At 37.1% G+C, this 25,310-nt stretch overlaps 2 protein-coding genes across 6 annotated transcripts in view; both read right to left on the bottom strand.

Moving 5' to 3' along the window:
• atrx (ATRX chromatin remodeler) overlaps window positions 1–2,531 on the bottom strand; it is a 32,546-nt gene extending 30,015 nt beyond the window's left edge. For both annotated transcript variants that reach the window (XM_055034047.1, XM_055034048.1), the window contains exons 1-7: window positions 2,359–2,531; window positions 892–953; window positions 756–805; window positions 548–657; window positions 371–451; window positions 171–280; window positions 15–82 (exon numbers count right to left, since the gene is read on the bottom strand). In XM_055034047.1, the coding sequence (XP_054890022.1) occupies window positions 15–82; window positions 171–280; window positions 371–451; window positions 548–657; window positions 756–805; window positions 892–948 (476 nt within the window). In that variant the 5' untranslated portion in view covers window positions 949–953; window positions 2,359–2,531. The remainder of the gene's footprint in view (window positions 1–14; window positions 83–170; window positions 281–370; window positions 452–547; window positions 658–755; window positions 806–891; window positions 954–2,358) is intronic.
• Window positions 2,532–7,122: 4,591 nt separating this feature from the next.
• On the bottom strand, window positions 7,123–24,358 carry kif3a (kinesin family member 3A). 4 transcript variants are annotated; one of them, XR_008606258.1, is made up of 19 exons: window positions 24,209–24,358; window positions 23,018–23,291; window positions 22,652–22,796; window positions 21,193–21,277; window positions 20,940–21,045; window positions 19,448–19,587; window positions 19,137–19,334; window positions 18,643–18,817; window positions 18,474–18,572; window positions 17,758–17,847; window positions 13,638–13,794; window positions 13,386–13,566; window positions 11,932–12,042; window positions 10,819–10,944; window positions 10,215–10,268; window positions 10,071–10,139; window positions 9,838–9,968; window positions 8,629–8,729; window positions 7,123–7,385 (listed from the first exon to the last, which is right to left on the bottom strand). XR_008606258.1 is itself a non-coding variant. In XM_055034418.1 (19 exons), exons 1-18 carry the CDS (start codon window positions 24,212–24,214, stop codon window positions 8,681–8,683), a joined length of 2,196 nt encoding a protein of 731 aa, XP_054890393.1. In that variant the 5' UTR covers window positions 24,215–24,358; the 3' UTR covers window positions 7,123–7,385; window positions 8,671–8,680. The 4 variants fall into 4 exon arrangements, 3 of the variants coding, with proteins under 3 accessions (XP_054890393.1, XP_054890392.1, XP_054890394.1); XM_055034418.1 differs by having other exon boundaries at window positions 8,671–8,729; XM_055034417.1 differs by having other exon boundaries at window positions 7,123–8,729.
• Window positions 24,359–25,310: the final 952 nt, after the last annotated feature.

The raw sequence follows: 25,310 nt of genomic DNA, 5'->3' as shown, positions 1-25,310 counted from the left end.
TTTTTTTCCTCCACCTGCATTGCTCATCCATCCCATCAGAATCCCGGCCGATGTCATCGCTTGTGTAGTACTTGAAACATGACTACAAAAATAGAAATGAATATGATCAGCAATGCGTAAACAGTACAAATATTTAAGAAGGTCATTGAGATAAAGTTAAATTGTAGTACCTTGCAAATGAGTACTTTGAGCATAGGATGCTCGTACACCGAGTTACGCTGAAACTGGTTTACTTGTTTTCCGCAGGCTGTGCAGTTAACTTTCTTCTCCAGGGTATCATCTGTGACCAACAAATTAAGTGGTTACAGATTTTTTTTATATCTATGTATCAGACTTATGCTCAAACATTTGAATAAAAACAGAAGATCACCTGTTTTTTTCTGTTTGAAATCCACTCTAAGCTTCATGGCACCTTTGCTTTCATTCCCACTCGGTTTCATCACTAAAGTGCCTGAGAAAATGAAACGGCAGAAAAGTCAAAGATCCCACTTCATTCCACCTGCAGCAGAACTTACAATGAGTCTAACTCGCACTGCACAACTCTTACCTTTAGATCCGCTGCCTGTGTTACTGTCAGAACTGGCACCTTCGTTTTCGCTGCTAGTCGAGCCATCAGAGACTTTCTGTTCTGTGTGCTTTGTTACATTGGTGGGCTTCCTAAATTGTGTGTAGACATGCATCTTTAGTACTTTAAGCATCAAAATACAACAGCAAAATAAAAGCCATATTCATAAATTAAAAAGCAAGTTTCTAACCTCCTGCTTCGAGAAGAAGATGGTTTCATGCTTTCTGATGAGCTCCCAGGCTGCGCAGAAACCAGGATTCATTTTAGGTTTATAAACAATAAAAAATATGTTTACAAGTGTTCAAACTTACGAATGGCACACTCACCTCCTCTCCTTTCTCTCCCATTTGATCGAGGTTTGATTCAGAAGAAGCCAGACTCATTTTACCTGGGGAGACAGACATTTTTTTTTCCCCTGTGTGTGTGTAGTGATGATACATAATGCAGTCAAGTCACCAAAAACATGTAGCTGTTTTATATTCTTCATCAGATGCAACAAATCTAAACTTTACAGCACACTCGTCATTTTAATGACAAAATGAAAAAACTGGATAAAAGTTGGATCACTTCAAAATTGGCAGGTCGGGCTTTTAAGAAAACTGAAATCGGTATCGATTAGGAATGACCTGATTACTGAATCCCTTGTTTGTTTTACACTTTCCCCAGCCTGGTAAACAAACAAAAAAAAAAACAAAAAATTGCCCCCTTGAGCAAAGCTTTGATTTGGGAGATGAGAATTGAGCAGAATTGCGAAAGAAGGCAAAGGAAAGGCTACATTTTCACCAAATTTAACAAAGAAACATCCATTTCCAACATAAAATCAGCAGCGAGCAAAGATACTTGTTTTATGTGACCAATTAAAAGTTATTTAGAAACAAACTAAATAAATGTAAAAAAAAAATGACAATGAACTCCCAAGTTACAGGGACCGCTTGCGTGCCAGTTCTTATAAAAACTGCCAATAAAAACCAAAAATCAAATTACTGGGACGTTCCCAGTTTGACTATAATCAAAAAGATTTTATATTCTACATGTACGTCAAGTTTCTATCCAGTGTCTTACAGTAGAAACTACTTGATTGCATTTTGTTTACCATCAACCTACTTTGCATGGCATTCGATGACAGCAACTATCAATTGCTAGATCGAAAATGTAATTGTTATGATTAAAATTTAAGTTCAGGCCTGGTTTTCTGCTCTTCCGTCGTTTGCAGCGTATTCATCTCCAACTAAAAACATCTTCCAGTTTTGACAGCCCAGAAACTCATGACCGTCGTGACGTCGAGTCAATTTGCGCGTTGAGCACTTGGTCGAGACTGAACACAGAATTTCCTCGGCTCATTTGAGACTGGCCCTGTTGCACTGGTGGTTCTGCATGCAAGGTCCTCTGCATGGGCATGCATCCAGGCCTTCCCTTCCTTTATGTGAACATAACATCTTACGAACCCGCGCCCTGCAGCCTGAAACTACCGTGTAGCATCCACACTGACTAGCTGTGCTGCATTAAGCTGTCGACATTGCAATACAAACCCAGACATTTCATTAATAATTGACGTGAAAGCGTTTTTTTGCTGTATTAAGCTACATTTCGGGTGTATGCACGCAGGCGTTCAAGCCTCCATGTCTGTGGACTTCAGTGTTGCCGGCTGCGCAGCTAACGGTTAGCACACAGTTAGCCTAGCGTGCTAACTAGCATCTAGGCTGCCATGGCCCGGCTTGCTGCTAACGAAGCCAACACACTAATCAATGCAAAGATGGCTCGTCTAAAACAAACAGGATAAACAACCCCCATACCTGCTTCCAGCAGTCGTCATTTCCTGACGTACCGCAGCGAAGTACTGTTTTACTTCAGCAAACCCCGCTAAATCCAATGAACTAAATTTCGATGGTGTGGAAGCTAAAATTTAGGGCTAAAAGCCGAAATAACTCCGCTGAGAAGAAACAAAGCAAGGGACCATCTTGCCGGATGACTGTGGACGCAGTAAAATGGCGCATCCAGTCTCAACCGCGCGAGTGTTCCTATTGGCTGGCAGCGTCCGGGGCTCTGAGGATGTGATTGGCTGAGCCCAAAGGAAGCAAAAGCTCCCACTGAAAGTAGAGCAAAGATGATAGTGTTGTTTGGATAAGGAAAGTCCATTTGTCACACAATAAACTCTGACAATAGAGTAGCGAATCAAGCCGGGTTTCGCAGTCGTCCTTTTCTCAGTCATTCGTACTTAACAGGCGTTCTTTCATGGACATATCATGTCCTCTATTGTTTTTAGACTTGCACCCAGTGATCTGAGATCCTCAAAGTGCTGGAAGTCCCATTCAATCTGAGAAACCCCTTGCTAAGACACCAGCTAAACTATCATGAGCAAATCATGTATTTTTACCTTGCTGATGGAGAACTGAAAAATGACTCACTTTTAATGAAGGTCATACACAGATACAAGCCACATTCATGACGTTTTTCAGTGTATTTTTTGAAGCAGGGACTCACAGACATGCTGAAAATGAGAAGGTTTTTTTTTTTACCTTCACATTTCAAGCTGATTCACAAAGGTATAGGTCAGAACTGTTTTGCATTTTAAACCTGCTCCATCGGAAGAAAAATGACCCTAAATCAATCTGTCCCCATGGTCTTTTTGGTGATGTTTAGAGTTGTTTCGATATGCCAAATGGTGGAGATGGTGCCCAGAAGTTGAGCTTGTTTCCCTCTAAACAGAAAACATTCTACATGCATGCACACAAGCTTTTGATTCGTTCTGCTAAATGTTTGCAAACTTTATGAAACGGGTTACTGTAGCTATTTCATTTTTAACATTTGTCCTTTAACACTTGTGTTTTTTTAAGTTAGCTTGAACAGGAAAAATATCAAATTAAAGGTGGAAAAAGTTTTGAAATATATTAATCACAGTCTATTTTTTATGGTATGTTATCAGAGGGATGCCCACTCATTTCAGCATTACTGGGACATTCCCATTTTATTTTGTTACTTCTTTTTTTTTTACTTTTTCTTTATTTGTGTCAACTAAACCATGGTGGTTTTAGGTCACCCTGAGTGACAGAAAGACCACTGACAAAGCTTGTATATTGTACAAACAGTTTGGAAACAAAAATGTGAGGAAGAAAACCTTTAGGTGCACTGGGGTTGGGGTCAGCATATCAAGAGCCAGAGTGTAAAGACGATCCTACAAAAAGGCTGCATGTCACATTCCTTGTGTCAAGCTACTCCTAAAACAGAGACAATGCTAGCAGTGTTTTACCTGGGTTGCTGTCCAAGACAAGAGAGGGAAAATGATGGCATTCATCCAAGGAAGAAGGACTTTGAGGGATCTGAAATTCTGAGGACAACTCTTCTGGATATCCACAACTTTCATTTTGATGAAGGAAAATTTCAGTTATGGAAATGTACAACAAAAAGTTGAACCTGAAACTACAGAACCTCCAAGTTAATTCATGACTTAAAAAGGGAAGGAAGTGAACACCTGTTGAGGCCCCTGGCCTCCAGAGGATGTGCAGTCTCTTTGTTTTTGCAGATTCAGACGTGGCAGCACAGTCTGCACACTGGCTGCTGGAGGCTGAAGAAAAGCAACCCCCTTGGACCAGCTGAAGATCACCAACCCAATCAGACAATGATGAGGTCCACCTGCACCCTATAAAATGCTCATGAACTCAGCTTTAGGAAGAGGCTTTGTGCAGCTGACTGCCGCTTTGTTTGTTAGCCTTTTTGAAGACTGTTTAGGACAGCTTTTGAGTATTTTTGTCCTGCTGACCCACTTTACTTTGTCTAGCAGATTGATTCTGAAACTGGCCGACTCCATTTCAATCTAGAAGCTTGTGTTTGGAAAGTTTGTTGTTGCTTTAGTGTTTTCTTTTGGGTTGTTTTTAGTTTTAGACTGATTTGCTTGGTTGCGTAATTGCTGAAGCTACACTTGAACGCTCCCTTATTTAGTTTCGTCAGTCTTGTTTTTGAATATTAATTGGGTTAAAGTGTAATTTGAAACATTTCTTTGTTTCATTTTAAATTCCACCTTATATTTTTCTCTGTAAACATTTTTACGTTGCCAACCCTTGAAGTCCTAGACCTTGGGTCGTAACGACATCTTTTCTCCCTTAATAAATTATCCTATCTACTCAGATTACACTGGTCTGGAATTAAAAATTGCTTGATCAGAAACATTTAAGTTTGAAAAAAAAAAAAGAAAAAGTAAATGTACTGTATTTCACAGCCTCCAGTCACTAAATGTTTCGAGGGCTTTTCCAGCCTGTCCTGCGTCATAGTTTTAAATAAACTGCTGTAGGTCTTGATTAATTTAATATTTGCCTCCAGGTGGAGCTCAAACTGTTGTCACTTGGTGCTGCAAAAGTGCACGTATGCTTTATCAGAAGTGGTGGAGTGTGGTAAGGTGGATGTTAGATTCTGCAGAGATATCAGTCTTTATAGTTTCAGGTCATAGTCTCAAGTCAGACTGATTGGCCCCTTTGCTTTCGATGTCAATCAGTTCAGGCTGACTTCTATTTCCAGCGTAACAAAAAAGCGATGAAGTGTTGCAACTTCAGCTGGGTAATAATCATATCAGAATACTTGCAAGTATTTGTTTTTATTCTCTTTGATTGTTGGATATTTTTCATCTACCACCAATTTGTGCACAGCATCAAGTAACATTTCTGTACTCTAACAAAAGGCAGGTCCCCAGATTCAGAAGCATGCATAAACTGACACTAACAGGAATTTTTTTTCTTCTGTCACATTTTCCCTTTACTAATGCGTGGGTTCAAGTTTAAAGATCGCCTCTAATTATTTTCCATGTGCCTACACACCAGTCATTTTGTCATGTCACACAGGAAAAGAATTTCTTAGTTTAGTAGTAAACTAATATCTCTTCAATAAAGGTGCTCTTAGAATAACTGTCACGTGATTAGTTTGTTTCAAGGTGTGTGTTCTGGCTTTTGTTAAAAGCTTCAAGAGGATCTTCATTTAATTTCTCATACTAGCAGTGAGTTTTAAGTCATTTTGCACATCTAAATGAAGGCGGCCAATCATTCCTGAATAGCAGAAATTGGAGGCGTAAATTTCTTGGTAAATATAAAAGTCTATAGTGGAAAGTAAGTAAGCCAGATAAGACTTCATCATCATCCTGTCCCAATTTGGCGTTTCCCTTTCTGACGTTATCGACCACAGTGACGTGACACCGATATAAGTAGCAGTCTTGACAGTATGCAGGAGAATCGAGTTCTTCTGCTGAACCTGACAGAGCTGACTCAATAGCTTCTTCTTCAGAGACAGACATGAACACCTCTGCGTTTCAGTGCTCCGTATTTATTAGTGTGATGGTCGTGGTGGTCTATTCAGCATCTGTGCAAAACGATCCAAACAAAGAGAAGTGTCTCATTCTGGGCCACATTAAGAATCGTTCTGAGCATCTGTTAAAACTGGTAAGAATACTACAAATCACTTACTAAGAGTTTTTTTTCCAGGTCTGATTGACAATAAGCAATTCTGTTTTTATTTTAGAACCCAAGCGGATGGGTGCCAAACACTCATTTAGACAAATGTACGGTATGTGGAAATTGTTAATTTTTTTAGAAGGCGGTATTTGTGTCACAGTGATCTTTGACATCTTTAAACTTTTACAAATTTTGTCATGATGCAACATATAGATTAATGGTAAAATGAAAGAAAGAGGTTAATGCCCTTTAAATGTAAGATTTTACAATTCTCAATTTAACAAATAACATGGGAATCTGTTTCTTTATCGACTTCAGAGTTTAGTACCTTATTTTTACATTCCCCCCCCAAAATCTACACTCCTTTTCTTTTGATCTGAATGAGTTATGATGTAAAGACCATGAATGATTCTCTAAGTCTGAACTGTTGACTACTTTTAACACTGATTCTTATACTTTATAGGACCAGTTCTTCTGTTTGGCAAAGATGGCTCTTGGTAACATTACTGAGCTAATGAATGTCTCTCCACACGATCTTGAAGGCCTACAGAGGGCCCTGCAGCGTTACAACAACATGGTACAGAATAATTTGCATGCAATCTAAATAGATTAGACTTTACAGTGTATTTAATATGAATGCTGAACTAAATAGCCTTTTCCTAAATTAATTCTGGTTTGAGATAAATTGAATGTGTGTTTATTTTTGGGAGCTAAATTTGTCAAATTGACTTTGTTTCAGACACACAAGATCCACTGCAACCTGATTTTCAAGACTAGATATCCACTACCTGACTTTCTTACAAATGTGAGCCAGTGCGCAGAGAACCGTGTCCGACATTGTCACAAGTCTGTAAGATGAAGGCACCCCATGAAGTATTATGCACCTTGTCCAAGTTATTTATAATAATGTAATATTTATTTTTTTTATATTTATTTTGAGTTTCTATTGTAGATGAAATGCCTTGACAAAAATAAATTGAAATGTGACAATAAAGGTGTTATGCAAACCTTTTTTCAAAATCTTGAAATCAGCCCAGAGTAGTATCTTTAAATTAACAGGCATAATTTCATAGAGAAAGCTGGAAGCACAACTTTGCTTTGTGACATCACTACACAACGACAACCTGAGATCAGACATGAATAATTTATTAAATAAAATCCAGATGTTTGTTGGCGTAAACATTTGACACACATTTTAACAACACAAAAAACTAGCTTACATCCACTAAAGACCAAAACATAAAAAAAAGTCATAGAAGTGCATACGGGATACAGATACATACATTTATGGTGCATCACAACAAGTGTTGAAAATAAAGTTGACTGAAGTGGAGGAAATGGTACAGACATAAGAGCTCAACGGCATGCATGCCCTTAATGCTTCTGACCTAAAAAAGAAAAGATTAAAAAGTTTTATGCGCTTCAGTTGAACTTAAAGCGCTTTCTTGCTTCTGCATTAGAATAATTTAACTAATTAGAATTCGATTAGAATGTATTCAGTTTTTCATTGAACAGAAATATGTCCATTTATGAGAAGCAAAACAGTCAAAGTTTAATTTCTGAGATAATTGTGTTAACAAGACACTTGTAAAGGTGTTGCTGTTTCTAGGCCAGTGTCGTAATTTCATTTTAAACAATCTGACTGAAGTGCCTTGCAAAACTCTTCACTCTTCTTGGACCAGTTCTCATTTTGTCCCGATATAACAAAAAACGTTCAATTATTCATAGACAATCCAAAAATGCTGACTATTAAAAATGGAAAGGAAATGTTACAGTTTCTAAAAAGTGTGGCGTGCATTTGTTTTCATCCACTTTTGTTCTGATATCCCAAGATAAAATGCAACATAACTACAGAAGTCACCACGGTATAAAACGAAGCCCATCTATATCTGACTTAATATGAAGCTGCTTTCTGAAGGAACAATGTTAACAATTAAGTCTCATGTGGCTCTGCAGGAGCTGCAAAGCTCCACAGCTCAGTTGGAAGACCCTGTTGTCAGGCATGCATGCCGTTTACTTGCACACTTCACAGGTCTGGTCTTTGAATACCACTGCTGAAATAAAGCCCTGTTGCAGTTTGTCGCAAACCATTTAGAGGATCCAGCTAACAAAAAGAAACGGAGAGAGCTATGTGACCTCCCTGGAAATTGCTAATTTATGTGAAAAACTAATACTGCTCATAATCTTAAACACACCATTCACAAAGTCGCACCAGGTGAGTGGTGTCAATCCATACAAAGCCATTTGAGACATAACCCTGAAAGCTCTGAATACAAATGCACACCACACTTTCAGGTTTCTCTTTGTGAGGAATCTTAGAAACAATGTGTCGCTTCCATTACGCTTCCCAGTTATGCACTTGTCTCTGTTGGTGTATCGCATAAAATCCAAACAACATACATTGAAGTTTCTGGTTCCAATGTGGCAAAATGTGAAAAAGTAGAAGAGGCCTGAATAGTTGCAAGACACTGCTTCAACCATATTGTCTTTCATTGTCCTATTTTCAAGTGGTTGTTCTCCTAATAAAGGTGCTGCTTGATCACATTTAAAACCTTACCATCTTATGCAGTGTGCAATCAAAATCTATTACTGTTCGACCATAAGCAGGACTAAATATGTCTTTTACGTTACATCAAAGCTGAAGTCAAGGTGAAGCAGTAGTGAAATGTTGACCTCCACATTATCACTGCAGAAGGGAATCGATCACTGTGTCGGGTTTTGCGGATCTTTTCCTGTGGAGAGATGAGTGCGTGATTATTGTTATCAAACATCCTTGGGTCGCTTTAAGTTTCCTGATTTCTGAGAACAGCACCGTATCACAAATTCTGATCAGGCTTTTGCATAATTTTAACAAACGCACACAAAAAATGTAAGGATGTATAGGCTTCCGAAACAGCTGCACAAAAAAAAAAAATTCTTATTCAACAGCAAAGAAAGAAAAAGTTGAAATTTACATAGATAAAATGGAAGTAAAAACAAGATGTGAGGCATCAACAACTATAATAATATTTAGCAGCGCTTTGTTTGAAATAGATCATAAAAATACTAAATTCAAAATGCTGTAAAATGGTGAAAAAACAAAACAAAAAACAAAAACAGGAAGAGTTACAACAAAGTTTAAAATGAGGCGGGTGAAATTCTGGTAACACCACTGATGCAACATATGCATGTTATTATCTATTATCAGATATGATGGGTTTCATCACTACCAGTAAATCAGTTGGACAGTTAATCGCTTAATCAAGCAAGCAAGTAGACGTATAAACATCACTTCAAACAAAGATTTTAACCCTGTAATTAGTTTTCAATTACACTATCACTACATAGTTTTTATTATGCAGACATGGGAAAATTTATTGAACAGCTGCTTTTTGTTTTGTTTTTTTATGAGTATGGTTGGGTTTATAAAGACTTGGGGTTAAACTGGTTCGGTCTCAGCATGAGTTGAATGGATTCAACTGTTTAAGATGCTCAAGAAAGAATTAAAATAGACAAGATGCTCAAGTGCAAATAAAAAAAGTGAAGCAGAAACTGCGATCATGTCAGGAAATGGCTTTCTGATTTGAAAAAAACAGCAGGAAAAAAGGCTTCATATTCTAAGTCAGTGTTGAAACAGAAGGGTGATTCTTGTGGAGAGAAAAGTTTTGAGCATACACGCTGAATTAACCTTTTATAATTTTTGTACTGTGTAAGTTATAATTTGTGTATTTTTGTTAATATCCTAAAGAACAAAAATGTATTTTAAAACAACGAGCCTAGAGAAATAAAAATAGCAAAGGTTTCTGAAGAGTAGAGTCTGGTGGTGCATGAAACATAAGGTCTGCTTTGGGGCAAATTTACCTTCGGCCGGTCTTCGGTCTGCCACTTTTACTGCCTTTAGAGGCTTTGGGCCTCTCTAGTTTCATCAGTGATTGCCGCATGCTCTCCTCTGTATATGCCAGATACACGTGGGACAGATCCACCTCAAATGGCTAAAAGTGGTGAAGACAAGTATGAAAAGAGTCAATATTGCACCTCAATGACAACTAAACATCCAGATGATTAGTTATTGGTGACAAACTTCTGGAACTCACATCTTTTTCTTTTTTGTCTGGCACTGGGGTTTGTTTTCTCATATTATTGCCAGTGTAAGCCACACATTTCTGAAAAAATAAATTCCAAACAAAGATTAAATCAAGATTTTAATCCAACTGCACGACTGTGCAATCTCAACTCACCAGCTGCCATTCTCCAATATCTTCATTCCAGTGGACATAATTTTCTATCATCGCCTACAAAAAAACAAGAGAATATTTTTAGGAAGTGGAAACTAGGTCAGATTTTCACTCAAAGTAAAATACCACAGTCTGCCTCGCATAGTGTAGGAAACAATAAATCATTTTAGTTTCTGATTGTTTCTTTTTCTTTTTTACACTTTCTTGAACTAACAAACTTCAAGGTTGCTCTGGTTCAAGCCCACTGTGCATGAGAATTGTCCTCTAGCTGCAGTGTATTCATGTGTGTGTGCCGGCGTACGTCAGTCAAGCTCGACTGGGGCTGGTATCAACACATGCCCCTCTAATCGCATTTAAAGGTGTAAAACATGCTAATATAAAAACTGTTAAAACTATAACTTAAGTTTTTAAATAACATTTGTAAATATCCTTTCTTTTTGTCTGGCTCAGAGTGACACTGTATATATTTCACACTTTAAATGGCAGATTATGGACTACATATTAATTTGTGGTATGCAAACATTTTTAAGTTGAAGAACAGGAATATGTAACATTTTTGCAGTATGTATAAAATGATAACCTTAAAGAAAAAAACAACAACATAGACCTGATACTCCTGGGGAATAAAGTTATCTATGATGAGCATCTGGAGCCTCAGTTCTCGACTCAGCTGGCGGATGTTTTCCAGGAGGCCTTCAATCTCTCTGTTATGCTCTTGTTGCAGATCTGCCATCTGATTAATACATCAGAAAAAAAAATATCATTGTGAAAAAATGTTCCATTGTCACTGACAGTAAAATGAATTTATCTGTGGATAGACCCTGTGAAATGAATTGATGTATTTTCTGTTATTTATGGTTATGTGCAAGTGACGTTTTTGAAAGAAACACTAATTTCTATCAATTTCAAGATAGCATATTTTAAATAATAAAGCTCACAATAAATAGGAGTCATTAATAACTAACCAAAGGTATTTCTTGAATTGAGTTTAAGATCCCATAAAATATTGACACGTCAATTCACAAAGATCTGCTTCAAAAACAGAAGAGCTAACAGTGAACAATGATCATAAAACAAAAAGAACAGCAAACAAGGCAGCAGCTTATTATTGCAGTATCTAAGTTTTATGGGTTTCTATCTTGGTTAAAATTCCCTCTTACTGAGTTTATACCAGCTCAGAGAAATTAAGTTGCAAAGTGATCAAAGCAGAGGCCCGTCAATATTTTGGATGAGGATTTGTCATATTTTTAAAAACTTAAACTATTTCAAAGATCTTCAAGAACAGTCAGTGGAACAGAACTCTGTGTGCCACTGGATGAATGGTATCTTTATGAGCAAAGTGCTCAAGTGGCAGCAGGCCTGAGATGATAGCATCTCTGTCACCATCTCTATGGAGGTGTCTTGTTGCTTCAGAGGCAGGGGAGATCAGTAACCAAGGTAAATGTGAGTAACGTCAAACGTATGAACCTCGAGATCACAGGAGGCATAAAAAGGGGGAAAAAAATCTGCCCTCAACAAACTCATTTCAAGTCACGTCAAAGATGTTTCTCCACAACAAATTTGACATTCTTGTAATCCCAAGTGAAAAAAAAGTACTAAAATAGGATCTAGAGTAAATTAACTAAGGATAGGAGCTAAAGTTTAACATTACATTAATTGAAATTATTCCAATGCAGACAATTCAATTCACTTTCAGATTATTTTTATTTATTGGACTTACTTCTGATTTGGCAGCCATTAGCATGGTCCACACTTTCTTCAGCTTTTTGGTCTTTCCTTGAGCTTCCTCCTGCAGACTTGTGTACTTCTCTTCTATATCTAAACGTTCTTGCTGTTTATAAAGGGAGAAAGGTCATTTGTTGTACAGAAACATATAGTACAATATAGTATACATTGTAACATATAGTGATGGTATGAAAAGTATTCAGACCCCTTTAAATTTTTCACTCTACAGCCATTTGATAAAATCAAAACAGATCATATTATTAATGTACACTCAGCATCCCAACTTGACAAGATAAAAATGTGAATATTTTTGCAAATTTATGAAAAAAGTAAAACTGAAATAGCACATGGTCAGAAGTATTGAGGCCCTTTTCTCAGTACTGAGTAGAATCACCCTTTCGAGCGAGTATCGACATAAATAAATCTGCTTCGGGATGATGCAACAAGTTTCTCACACCTGGATTTGGTGATCCTCTGTTATTCTTTCTTGCAGATCCTTGAAGTTCAATCTTCATCTCATCAACCCAGAGAATCTTACTTCTAATAGTATGGGAAACTTTAATGTGTTTTTTGCCAAACTATGCAGCTTTCTTATGTCTTGCACTGAGGAGAGGCTTCCATCGAGCCACTCTGCCATAAAGCCCTGACTGGTGGAGAGCAGCAGTGATAGTTGACATTGTGGACCTTTCTATTGCCTCTCTGGAGCTCATTCACAGTGATCTTTGGGTTCTTCTCTTCCTCTCTCACCACAATTGCTCAGTTTAACTGGAAGGCAAAGTCTAGGAAGAGTTCTGGTCGTCCCATACTTCTTGCATTTAAGGTTGCAGAAATTCTTTTGTAATCTTGGCCTGATCTGTGCCTTGCCACATTTCTGTCACTGAGCTCCTTGGCCAGTTCTTTCATCCTCATGATTCTCATTTGTGCTGACATACACTATGAGGTCTTATATAGACAAATGTGTGCCCTTCCTAATCAAGTCCAATCCGTACCCACGGTACGTACGGTTTAGTTTAAGAAGATTCTTTTACAAAGAAAACGAAAGCCAAATTCCGTGTCAGTGTGAGCTGATGGGATAATACCAACACAGAATGCAAGTACATTAAGGATGTGAGAATCTGAGTCTGAGAGGTAACCTTATTTATAACCACAATGATTCAGCTTTTCTGTCTGCTGTAAGCATTGTGGTCTCATATCCTGCACAGCTTGCACTTGGTGACCAACAGTAGATTTTACATAAAAGCTGCAAGAATTTTGTTTGGGTACTTGTTGCCCATAACATTCAAAATCGGATTGTTCTTATCGGTCTATCAGGCTAGATAGAAGCTGTATACCACCAATTATTTATAAATCCAATAATTGTATCAGATAGAGAAGATCTTAGTCATAATGCAAGTCATCTGTCAACCAAAGTGGTTTGGTACCAGTGAGCTGGTTTGCAGCAGATCATACCTCTTTCTCTTCCAGCTCCTTGCGTAACTGTTCTGCTCGTTTGCGACGCTCCTCAAGCTCATTGTTCGATTCCTCCAGGAGCCGCTCCTGCTCCTCAGCCTTAGCGAGAAGATCCACTCCACCTACAATCACCTTCTTCTCTAAAGCCGACAATTTCTCTAGCAGGAGGTGATGCTCCTGTCTAAAACATATTAAAAACGGTTCACATTTGACCTCAATAACCATGTATGATTTTTAAGTTTTGTGACTCACTGGGCTTTAAGAAGATCCTTCTCCCTTTTCTCCAGCTCTGCTCTTGCCTTGTTCCTCTCCTCCTCCTCCATGTCCAGCTTGGCCTCCAGAGCCTTTCTTTCTTCCTCGATCTTTGCCTGCATCTCCACCATCTTGTCTGGAGAAACCTTCTTTCTTCCTAAAACGAGAACAGAGAATATAATCAAAGTCTCTCAGACACTTCTTAGAAAGTATTCATAGTTTGCACAGTTCCAGTTACTTACACCACCGTCATGAAATGACGGTGGTGTAATGGATGCTAAAGGATGGATTTGTTGTTCTTTTAGGGGAATGATAATGCGCAATAATAAATTTGTAATGTCATTATGTCATTTTACAATCACAAACCTTTATGAATACTGTCATTGGGATTTTATGTGATAAAATAAAGGGCAGAATTGTGAAGTAGAAGAAAAATCATGCTTGATTTTCAAAATATTTTACAAAGGAATAAATCTAAGGCGTGCATTTTGTTGCTCACCTTTCATTACAGTTACAACTAAAAATCTTTTGCATGTATAACTGAATATACACAATGGGTGTATATCCATTCTTTTGTCCCAATATTCAGACACTCTGACCTTTAGCATCTGCACAACTAAAAGACATACATTAATTGTGGGAATCAAGGAAAGTGAAAGTGTACACAATAGGTCCAAAATGTTATTGAGAGGCAGAATTTGCATGCATAGCACTTAAAATATAACATCCTGCTAAATATTGCATCCATGCATTCCTGCATAACCGCAACATTCCTCACTCTAATACTCTTATGACAATTATGAATCGACATATTGTGTACCTCTAAACAATTCCTTCAACCTCAAAGTGAAGGAATTCATGTTGGTCTTCCACATAAAATCTCAATAAACTACATCAAAGTTCAAGTTAATAATGTGTAAAGTCTTTTTTTTCCAAAAGAAGTGTATTAAGTGAGAGATTCAACACGTGACTGTCATGAAGATGAAAATAAAAACCGATCTTTGGTTCCTGTTTTACATCACAGAAAAATGTTACTATAATTGTCTCTTATTCCATCGGAGTAAGCTACAGCATTAGCTGAAACTCCTTAAATTGTTTGCTATCGTTTGCGACATGACTTAGAACCATCTGGGCTTTATTATTTTTCAACACCAACCTCTTTGGCCTTGAATAAAGAGGTATAAAGTGAGTCAAACGGGCATCATTTGCAACAGGAAGACAGAGAGAGAGAGAGAGAGAAAGAGAGAGAGAGAAAAAAAAACAATGCATTACAAAGTGATTTAGAAAGTTGTGTATGGAGAAGGGCACCAAATAAGAGGTCAAACAGTAAAACAAATACTGACGTGAACTTTCAGCAAAACCAACTATACGCCAGTCAAGAGAGATGAATTTAGCTATACATAACGAAACAAGATGTGGGCAAACTGCATTTTTAAGGTTAGGGCCAAACGTTACCCATAAAAGAGCAAGTTAGAGATGAGAGCTGACAATCTGGTTAGACAATGCTCATGCTAAAGCTCTTTATGATGTCAAAGGAGTAACCAGTTAGATAAAATGTGAAACAAAAGTTCTGGGTGATGCATTCACAGAAGTATTCATTCTTAGAAAGATTTACTGCTTCTGAGCAGATAAGTCGGACAGAAATCTGCAAAGTGGGTCACTCCAGGAACCTTGGAGACACTTTTAATATCCGTGTAATAAAAATGAAAGAAAGGTGAGGAGCAGTGCTGTGATAATACAGGAATGATAAAGACAGGAGGAAAAGACAAAGCCCTTTTTACACATGTTCTTAACTCTGGAAATGATTTTGAAAATGTTCTCTGATAGACTGCCTACAAAGGACAGAAATTATTTTTATGTTCAATACTCAAAGATATGTCTTAGCCGCCCAACTCTTTAATATGAGTTTCATAAACTCCTGCATTTTTAGTAACAGCACAAATGGTCTAGTATTTATCTACATTTGAACCAGGCCTAACGCCGCCAGTAATCATTAGTTTAGATAATTCTGGGATTAGGATAAATCCTAAATAATTTCCGCAAAAATAATTTTAATGACTTTTTAAAATAAATAAATTAGACTTTCACATTTACTGCAGTCATCATAAAAAGTCCTTTAAGGATGGAAACCGATCAATGAAGTGTCAACCCTCTACTTTTTATTATTTAAGAAATAAAATATTTGTGCAGATGCTTTATTTGATATTGTGAATATTCAAGATACTAAACACAATAAGGTTCAACTAAAACTTACAACTGACCTCTTATTAATGAATTCTGTGTAATATTTATTAATTTCTGTTATTTTATCTTCTTAGTCTAGGTAAATAAATGTGATTAAAACAAAATGTTTTACAACTGATTTGGCTGCAGATCATCTGCACATAATCACAGTGATCAACATATCTGACATCATAAACTGCACTAAAAAGATGAAGACAACCCAGTTGAGCTTCTTTGTCTTTACTGTTGGCCTGTCAGTGACCTCTGTGTTTCATCTCTGCAACAGCTACTACTGTGCTGCTTGGGTTAAAATTGCATGCAGGAAAACCCCAAAGGGTGTCTGAGCCCCAGATTTTCTACTGCCCGTAATGTATAGACACAGAAGAACTAAACTGACAAAGTTACACTTTGCAAATGGAACCAAATAATCAGACAGCTGCAATACTTAGCAAACATAAAATATAATCAACTCATTTGTGTGGAAACTCTGTGGATTAAAAGAGACAAAAGTCAATTAAAACACAATTGTATTGAAAATATTTTATAGAAAGTCAAAGATCTCTTGGAAATATTAAAATCTGACAATCTGATGACAGCCTGATAAACATTTATTTCTTGTTGTAATTTAGTTATATTTTTAGATTTTATTCTTTTTTTTTCCATTTGATTTTTTTAGTATTTTGTTGAAGAATGATATACTAATAAATTTATTTGAATTTGTATTTGATATAATATTCTACATTTCAACACTTACTTTATTGAAACATATTGTCGAAGAGCAGCTGCTGCATTGTTTTTCTAACCTCAACAAAACAATTATTTAATTGTGACAGTATTTGTTAACCATTATTATGATTATTACTTCCACAAACAAGTAAGGAATACATGGAACAATGTGGAACAAGAATGCTGCTGTCCTTTTTTAAAAGCTCTCTGTGCAGGGCTGGATTTTATCCTGTATGTTTGACAACTCTTAAAATACTTGTAATCAATCAAAATAAATTATTTGTAGGTCAGATTAAAATTTTCTGCCTGTATCAGAACTTTATTACATTGATTTGGTTGCAGTATCCTCAAAAAAGTGACTAAATATGGTTAAGATCAAGCTTCAGTCACACAATTTAAAAAGTCTTTGAAGAAAACTCTGTGACAACATTGTGTACCATTGCTCACAGTTTTATATATTATCTGACATCTATGGCAAAAGAAAAAATACTGTCTCTGACTCAGCTTGTAGACTTGACATCAAGGCAACAGGAAACCCCCTAAGGAAAACCACCTACTTATTCATCACCCAGACCATTTTAGCTATTAGAGTATTACTAAAAATCTAACAGATCTTGAACCACATGCATTAATGACATAGAAGTATAGCTCACATATATGACAACCGACTGGATTAAAGAGATTGTTGTCTACAGACTTAAGGGATTGAAGATACTAAACTTCCCCAAAAGATCTTTATGCACCTGCCATGCTACAAAACTTGCTATAATTTCCTTTTGTGTTGTATTTATATTCTTTGTTTTGTATTTAATTTGTATTTTTTTGTATTCTTTTGTGTATGCTTACTGTGTGCCACATTTTTGCCTGTGAGCTGCTGGTAACTATAATTTCCTGAGGAAGTCTTCCCAAGGGATCAATAAAGTCAAGTCTAAGTCTAAGTCTCTAAGTCTAAGTCTAAGTCTAGAAATTTTTACTCCAAGTCTCTTCTACTTGAGAACACAACCATATAAGTCAAGAAAAATCAAGAAAAAGAAATAAAGCATTCAAATGAATGTATATTCCCAGCAGCAAACATATCACGTTGGATTTAACATATTAAAAGCTTCATGTGTGAAAAGGGCTATAATTTGTGGGCAGGCTGGTTGGTGAGCAGAGGGCTACTCCAACTCACTACTATCCCGCAGGTCGGCGTCAGTGGGCGGTGGCACTGAGGAAGTGTCGGTAAATTCTGAACTATTACTTCTGCTGATATCACAACTGTCTGAAAAAGAAGAAGCCCCAAAGCCCAAAGACAGAAACATGAAAGAAAGATAAACCATAAACAGTTGAAGGAAAATGTGATTATAAGTTTAAGAACAAAAAATAAAGCTAAAATAATTTGCAAGTGGAAAAGCTGGAGGTACAGACATGCAAACTGCTAACTCAGCAGATTCGATAAGCTCAGAGAAACAACTTGAAACTACAATCACAAAAGAAATCTAAAACAAAAAAAAAAAATGCAATAAAAATAAACTAACTAACTGGAATTCTATTGTGACGACAAAATAATTCTTGCTCATTTTCACACCACTAAGTTGGTACATGTTGAGCATACCAGGGGAACTCCTGAATGAGCAAACTACAAGGATAATTGCAGCTCTAGTCACTCTATGTATCAAACCTCAAAACAACTTTGACTTCATTCAGATCTTAGGAACTGAATACTTGCTTAGCATTAAAACACGGTTAATGGATCAAACAAGTAACATGCAAATCATGTAGATGGTTATCTACTCTTGTGCTAAAACTGCACACTAAACTGTAAGAAAAGATTTTGTTTTAGTCGCACAAAAATGTAAGTGGTCTAACTTTTTCCACAATCTGTGCTCATTCATGATCAACTCTTACCCCTCCTCCTCCGTCTGCCTTCTCCTGCCGCTCCTGCATCATCGTCCCCTTCATCCATCTCCTCTGATCCACTGCCGTCTGAGCCAGAAATCTCTTCACCTAGTGTTGCACAAACATTTTAGTCTCTGAAGAAAACATGCATGCTATATGTTATTATTTAGCACCCTACCCTCTTCCAGCTTCTTTTTGAGCTCCTCAATTTCTTTCTGAAACTGCCGTAGAAGGGCATCCTTGGGATCTTCGTTGATTCTGGCTTTGTTTTTGATGTTTTTAGCCCTGTTAGCATAGCGCAAGGTACTGATGGTCTCGTCATAGTTGTAGTCTGCAGGACCTATATTTGCACACTGGTAGAGAAAGGTATGCTGTGTAAAATTTTAAGGCAGACACAGGTATAAAGACTTTCCTCAGACAACTAATGAAAACAATACATATAAAATTGGAATATCACATCAGACCAATAAAAAAAATACAATCCAGAAATATACCTTTAATATCTGTAGAAAAAACAACTTGCCTAAAGGTTTGTTTCTTTTTTTCAAATGGTACTTTTAAATCAGACAAAAAAGCCTCATCAGAATACTGTAACACAGCCTTACCATTAATCTATGTGACATATGACATAAAAAAAAAACTCCTAATATTGTGTTCAAACTGAAGCTGTACCATCATGGTCTTGGAGTTTCCTCCCAGTGAATCCTGAAGCAAACGGGTCAGTTTGGAGTTTCTGTAGGGGACGTGAGTGCTCTTGCCGTCCACCAGTGCGGAGATGACGTTTCCCAGGGTGGAAAGGGACAGATTAATTTTCGTTGCTTCCTTCAAACGCTGACCTGTGGCTCCAGTTTTGCCCTGTCTTTCTGAACCCTGTGTTTGTTGAGAATAAGCGGTAGTTGGTGAAGATTATGCAGAATATGTGCAGTGAGGCTTATTGAGAAGTATTCGTTCAAGTTTAAAAAGCTTTTATTATTAATACTTACTGCCAGATCTACGAGATGAAGCTTTCCCATGCGCACATGCTGGTTACCATCCACACCCTTCTCACTGCACTCAATGGTGATGGTGAAGATAGCATGAGAGCGGGAGCTGTGCTCATTCATGTTTGTAGCACCGACGGATCCTGCACCAAAATAAAAGGTCAATTTCAATTTGACATTCAAATTTTAAAGTACTGCTCCTCCAATATCTAAATATCTGAAAATGACATCAACAATGTCATGTGTGCAAAACAGGATTTGTTGTTGCAGCTTGGAAAAATTACAAGGAATTCGACGCCTCATGCACATTAACTTCACAAATAGAAGAATGCAGTGCATTTCACACAATGTCGCCTTAGCATTTTTCACGACAAGCAGCAAACTTCAATTTTGATGACAGTCAGAAGAATAAACACAAAATCCCTCTTGCACCACCACTGCTGTGTGCAAGAAGAGAAAATCATGGAGGCTTTTTTCAATGAAATGGTTTTAAAAAAGTAGGTGCCAGAGCATAGCATGAAATTTTGAACCTAATGCTCATTTAGTATGGGTCACTCCTGTCACTGACATGTTATAAAATTTCTACGTTTTCCCCGAAGCAATTCAATAACTGGATTTGGTGTATGTGTTAACCCAGCAAATAAATAAATTATATTTTTAACATGACATCATACTACTATAGATTAAACTATTACTAACACTAATTAAAAATGTTGATTGCTTCACTGTTAGTGAATTATCTTTAGTCTGTAATAATGTTTTGCATACATTTAATGTATTTAAACAAAATTAAAATAATATTGATAATGTTGATGGATTTGCACAATCATCATTGTATTGGCCAGAAGAACGCCAGAATACTTCAGGCAAAAAAGTCAAGCTACTAATAAGAAAGTGAAACAGGCAAGCAGATCTAAAAACCAAATGCACACTGCTAAAGGTTAACAGACTTAGCTTTAGCTGCAGGGAGAGTTAGTCTGAGAAAAATACATATTTTTTTTTTCTCCACAGTCGACATATCATTGGTCGAATTCTGGAGCGAACGTATGAGGGTGACAGTTTGGATGTTATGGTTAAAACGTGAATAGTTCTAGGTGCTCCAGCACATTAACCACACCTTGAAACTGGTCTTGGCATGGATAAAGCTGGCTAAGTTTCCATTTTTGGAATAGCCTTACCGGAACCAGACTTTGACTGTATAGAAGCTGCAAGAACTGGGTCAGTTTCAGCAAACAAATTAATTTAATGGAACTCTATCAATTTTATCAGAAAAAATTACCCGATATTCAGCCAGATATAACCATTGAGACTTTATGCAGTGGCATTATCCCACCCAAGAAAAATAACCAAATGCATAAGGACGTCAATGCCCAGTCTGGATCCATGTGAACCTCAGACCACAGCAGAATTTCTCTTAGAAACAGAGTTGATATCTGGTTTTTGTGTTTGATCAGTCACTGTCATGATTTCTTATCAATTCAGTGGTTGTGCTTACGGTTTTTGTGACCGAGTGTCATAATCCTGTCCATATCGTCAGCATTATTTACAACATAACCAGACAGATCTTTGATGTACACGCCAACATCAGGTCTTTCTTTGACCTACAAAAAAAAGAAAGATCTTTATCATTGAAAGCTGCAATAGTTGCAAATCCAAATTTAGAGTTTAGCAAAGACAACTGTGCCTTTTAAGACAAGTCATTTTGCAAAACCTTTATAATCAGTGGCTAAATTTATATATCCTGTTACCTCCAGCCTTTGCAACTGGTCCTTGCCCAGCAAATCCCGTACTTCCTCGTTGTAAATCTCCAGGTATGAAACACGAACTAAAAACCTGTCGAAGACAAACATAGAAATAAATTACATTTTAAAAAGGCTGATGCTGGATTGTACCCATTTGAAACCTTTCAAAAAGCCCTGTGTACATAAATGCTTTCGCTTTGCTCCCACAATCTCAATGAGGAAGAAATAAAGCTGGCCCATAACAAGAATGTATTGTCACTGTATATTTAGTAGGATTTAATAAGTATGTGGGAAAAATCTTTACTTCTCCTGAGCTCATCAAGACAATGACATGTTTAACTATAACAAGCAAGTAGGATAAATTATGTTCAGAACTTAGCAACAGGAAAGCTTTATGTTTATGCTTTACTTACACAACACGACTGTTCAAAACAAAACTGTCACATACTTTACAACTTTAAGTGCAGTTACGAGAAATAGATTCAATTCCACGGTATTGGTTTGTAAAACTTGCCAGCCACTTAGTTGTGTCATATTTCTAAAATGACTGTCAAAGCTGTTAATCTACCAGTGAAAAACTCTTGTCTTTATCAGCTGCAATCTAAAGAGGGTAGACCACAATAAGCATATGAGATGTTCACCTATGTCAAAAAAAATCCTAGCTCAGTTCAATCATGTAGTTTGTGTGAACCAGTGTTCACAAGAAAAGGCATCAATGCCTATCCTAGTTTCTGCAAGCAACATTTCCTGTTTCCTGTTCATGTTTATATCACGCTCTAAGGTTTGTTTCCCAAGAGTATCTGGCAGAAGCATTGATATGCTTTATACATCTGTACTTTAGCATCTTGTTAAGTAAAAATTCACAGTATTTTGCAGGGATTTTATGAGCTAGACCAACACAAAACAGTGTATAAAAAGTGAAAATACAGCTGCATCACTTAGTAGTAGTGCAGCAAGGTAAGTTTATTATGTTTTATTTATTTATTTTTACAAAAAAACAGAAGAGTGCATTGTATATTTTGTAGACTGCAGCCATCACTCTCAGATTGGCTATTTACCTCAATGGTAAATACCCAATGAGGTAAATAGTCTCTCAATTTACATTCTGTGGCTCAACATAAACTGAAGTTAACAGATGCTCTCTGGCCAATGTGACCGAGCCTGAGCTAATTTGGAATGAAGAAAGTGTAATAAAGTTGGTCTCTTCATTTGAAAACTTTCCTCTAACACTTTTTTTGAAGGTCATCCGTCCATCGTCTATAGCTGCTAACTATTGGAGGGGTTCTGTCCAGCAGTCACTGGACAGAAGACTTGGCACAACCTTAAAAACCCATGTTTCTTTTTTTTTAAAGTTTGATAATTATGCAGAACTTTATGACATAAAATATGGCCATGTTTGTGATTGTAATGTATAGAATGTGTTAAGGGATCTAATAAAAATGTTGTCTGCAGTCTGATTTCATACCTTGTGTCGCCCTCTGCTTTGGCAATGTGTCCAAAAATATGAGCAAAAGAATTTGGAATAATCCCTCGAAGTTCTGGTACCGCCCTCACCCCCTCCATGGTGAAGGTTTTTCCTGTGCCAGTTTGCCCATATGCAAAAATTGTGCCTGGATTGGGGAATCAAAGAATATAATTCCATCATTCCCAATAATATGGATTGTGAAAATTGAAAATGACAAAGTATCAAGTAGAAGTTACTTTAAAAGAACTGTTATGTGCTTGTTATAAGCTACACTACAGTAATCCCTGCAACGATTGAAAGTTAACTACTTCAATGCTTTAACTGAGCTTATTAAACAAATTGTTTCTATAAGGACAAAAACTGTACCGTTATATCCCTCTAAAACGGAGTCGACGATTGGGCGGGCTGTGAGGTTGTAGACGTCGAGCTGCTTGCTGTCAGGCCCAAACACAGTGTCAAAGGTGAATGTCTTAGGAGGTTCGTGGGGGATCTCCAGTTTGTTCACCGTTATGGTGCCACGGATCTCGTCCACATTGACGGCCTGCTTGTGGGCCATCATCTTCTCCTTCTGGTTGAAGGGACGACATCTGACCACAACTTTGACATTATCACTGACTTCCTGTTTCTCAGCTTTACTGCTCTGGAATGGATAAAAATAAGAAATACATGGACTTATCGGCATAGCTAACAAATAGCATGGGATGCACATATGCACACACAGGAACATTTTGGCATCCATAATGAAAATATGAGATATGCAGAAAAAGTATTGTGGAAAAACAGTGGTGAGAAAAAGTTTGCCCCTCTTGATTTCCCTTTTTTTAATCATTCATTTGATTCGCATGTGCTGGAACAGACTCCAAGGAGAAATGGTGTAAAATCCTTTCCTCTGTATGCTCCAGTCCTGTGAAGTGCTGCTCCATTGGCAAATGACTGTTGCATCGACAGCAACTGTGTACCGATTTCGTTACAGCAATTCTTAGCATGCGATTTCAGTCCGCACATAAATTAAAGGCTGGATTACTAACATTTTCACTGCGAGATTATTCCGCTAAAATGGAAGATTTTGCAGCTTTTTTAGGCGTTTTTATCAGGGTTGCAATTACCGTCTCATAAACACCCCATAACAATCTAAAGCAGACACGACGGATGCATAAATCAATCAGATCTGAGAGGTTTTAATTAACCCTCCATGGGTCAAAATGTTACAAGATGTTGCTAGGTAACGACATTACGGTCTTTGCTTTGACCGCAGCTGGTTTGCTAGTAATAACCGCAATGTGTGAATAGTCACACATTTTTACATGGAAGAAGCGAACTTAAAATAAAAGCTATTATGGTAAAATAAAACCCAATAGCGCATAAAACGTTTAAAAAAGAAACGGACAGTTGTCAGAGGCCTTTAACATATCTCTGTAACCCGAAACAGTTGCGATAACTGACATGCTAATGCTAAGCGGGGTTAGCATCACATCAACAGAGAAAGGGAGGAACCCTGCTTACGAACAAAACAAAACTACAAAAAAAAAAATCATACAAAAAGGCGTGGCGACTTACCGGCATAGTGAGGAAGTGGAATGTGCTATATATGGAGGCTTCGAGACGCTTGGAGAGTTCTGTTCATTTGATTTTGGGTTACTGCTCGCTGAATTTGTGCACCAGCGATGTTGTCATTCTCATCAGCAGCTCATGGCCGCTGGCTCGTCAGCTCCAGTGCGCATGCGTGTCCACTGGTTTCGACTGGACAGTTTTCACACAGTAATGTCTATTAGCACTATTTTGCAGAAATCAATTTAGTAACTCTGCAGTTTATTAAACCATAGAGCTGTTATTGTAATAACATAAACGAGGACTCTGAGCTATGAGTCAGCAAAATATCTGACTAATACATTACAATACAATTTTTTTTTGTATTGTAGGAGCCAATATAAAAAAATCATTGCCTCATTACACAGTATCCAGTACCTTCCATAGTATATATGTAAAATGCTGTAAATTGATTTCTCACTATCTAGATCTCACTAGATTTTTTTTAAAAATTTGGACTTGAAACCCAAAGCAGACAAAAAAATAAATTCCTTTTGTTTAATATTTCAGAAAAATCCTACCTTTAATTTGAATATTGATAGGTACTATTGATGAATCCATGCAATGAACAAACAAAATAACTAGAGATGCAATTATTACTGCTGCTGCTGTACTTTGTGTAGGGAATCCATCTTTGTTCTGACTAATGAAGCTGTACTTAGTCTTCTCCAAAGTTGCCATACATGGACTGTGGCGATTCGGCTCCTTGATTGTTGCTGAGCTTTGACTTCAAACATTGCAATTTTATGGTACCTTAAATAATAACTTCTGCCTTTCCTGAATAAAGCAGTGGAAAATTTAGAACCACTTTGTCATGGTTACTATGGATGCACTGTGTAAGAATCTATGGTAGACTGATGTCATGTGCTTACAGTAATAAAAAGTGTCATCAACATATATGTTATTAAATATAATAGTATTTTAAAGATTTCTCAGATTTATAATCACAAAATGACAAATTAGTCCTTTCCCACCAGCTTAGAGCGGAACTTGTTGAACACGGTCCAACATCTATTTATCATTCACTATGTTATCATAAATTGATTAAAAACTAAGGTGTTTTTGATGCATC

The sequence above is a fragment of the Poeciliopsis prolifica genome, unplaced genomic scaffold (genome assembly GCF_027474105.1).
Source record: "Poeciliopsis prolifica strain line A6 unplaced genomic scaffold, Auburn_PproV2 SCAFFOLD009, whole genome shotgun sequence".
NCBI classification, from domain to species: Eukaryota; Metazoa; Chordata; class Actinopteri; order Cyprinodontiformes; family Poeciliidae; genus Poeciliopsis; species Poeciliopsis prolifica.
The sequence above is the reverse complement of the archived record's forward strand: the minus strand, read 5'-3'. Positions and strand labels throughout refer to the sequence as shown.

Excerpts from the sequence above, each read along its gene's own strand:
- kif3a (XM_055034417.1), bottom strand. Across the intron at positions 19,335-19,447 it reads TTCATCTCGTAGATCTGGCA|GGTTCAGAAAGACAGGGCAA; the intron begins GTAAGTATTAAT and ends CAACAAACACAG. Across the intron at positions 13,795-17,757 it reads CGCCGACCTGCGGGATAGTA|GAAGAAAGAAGGTTTCTCCA; the intron begins GTGAGTTGGAGT and ends TTCTCGTTTTAG.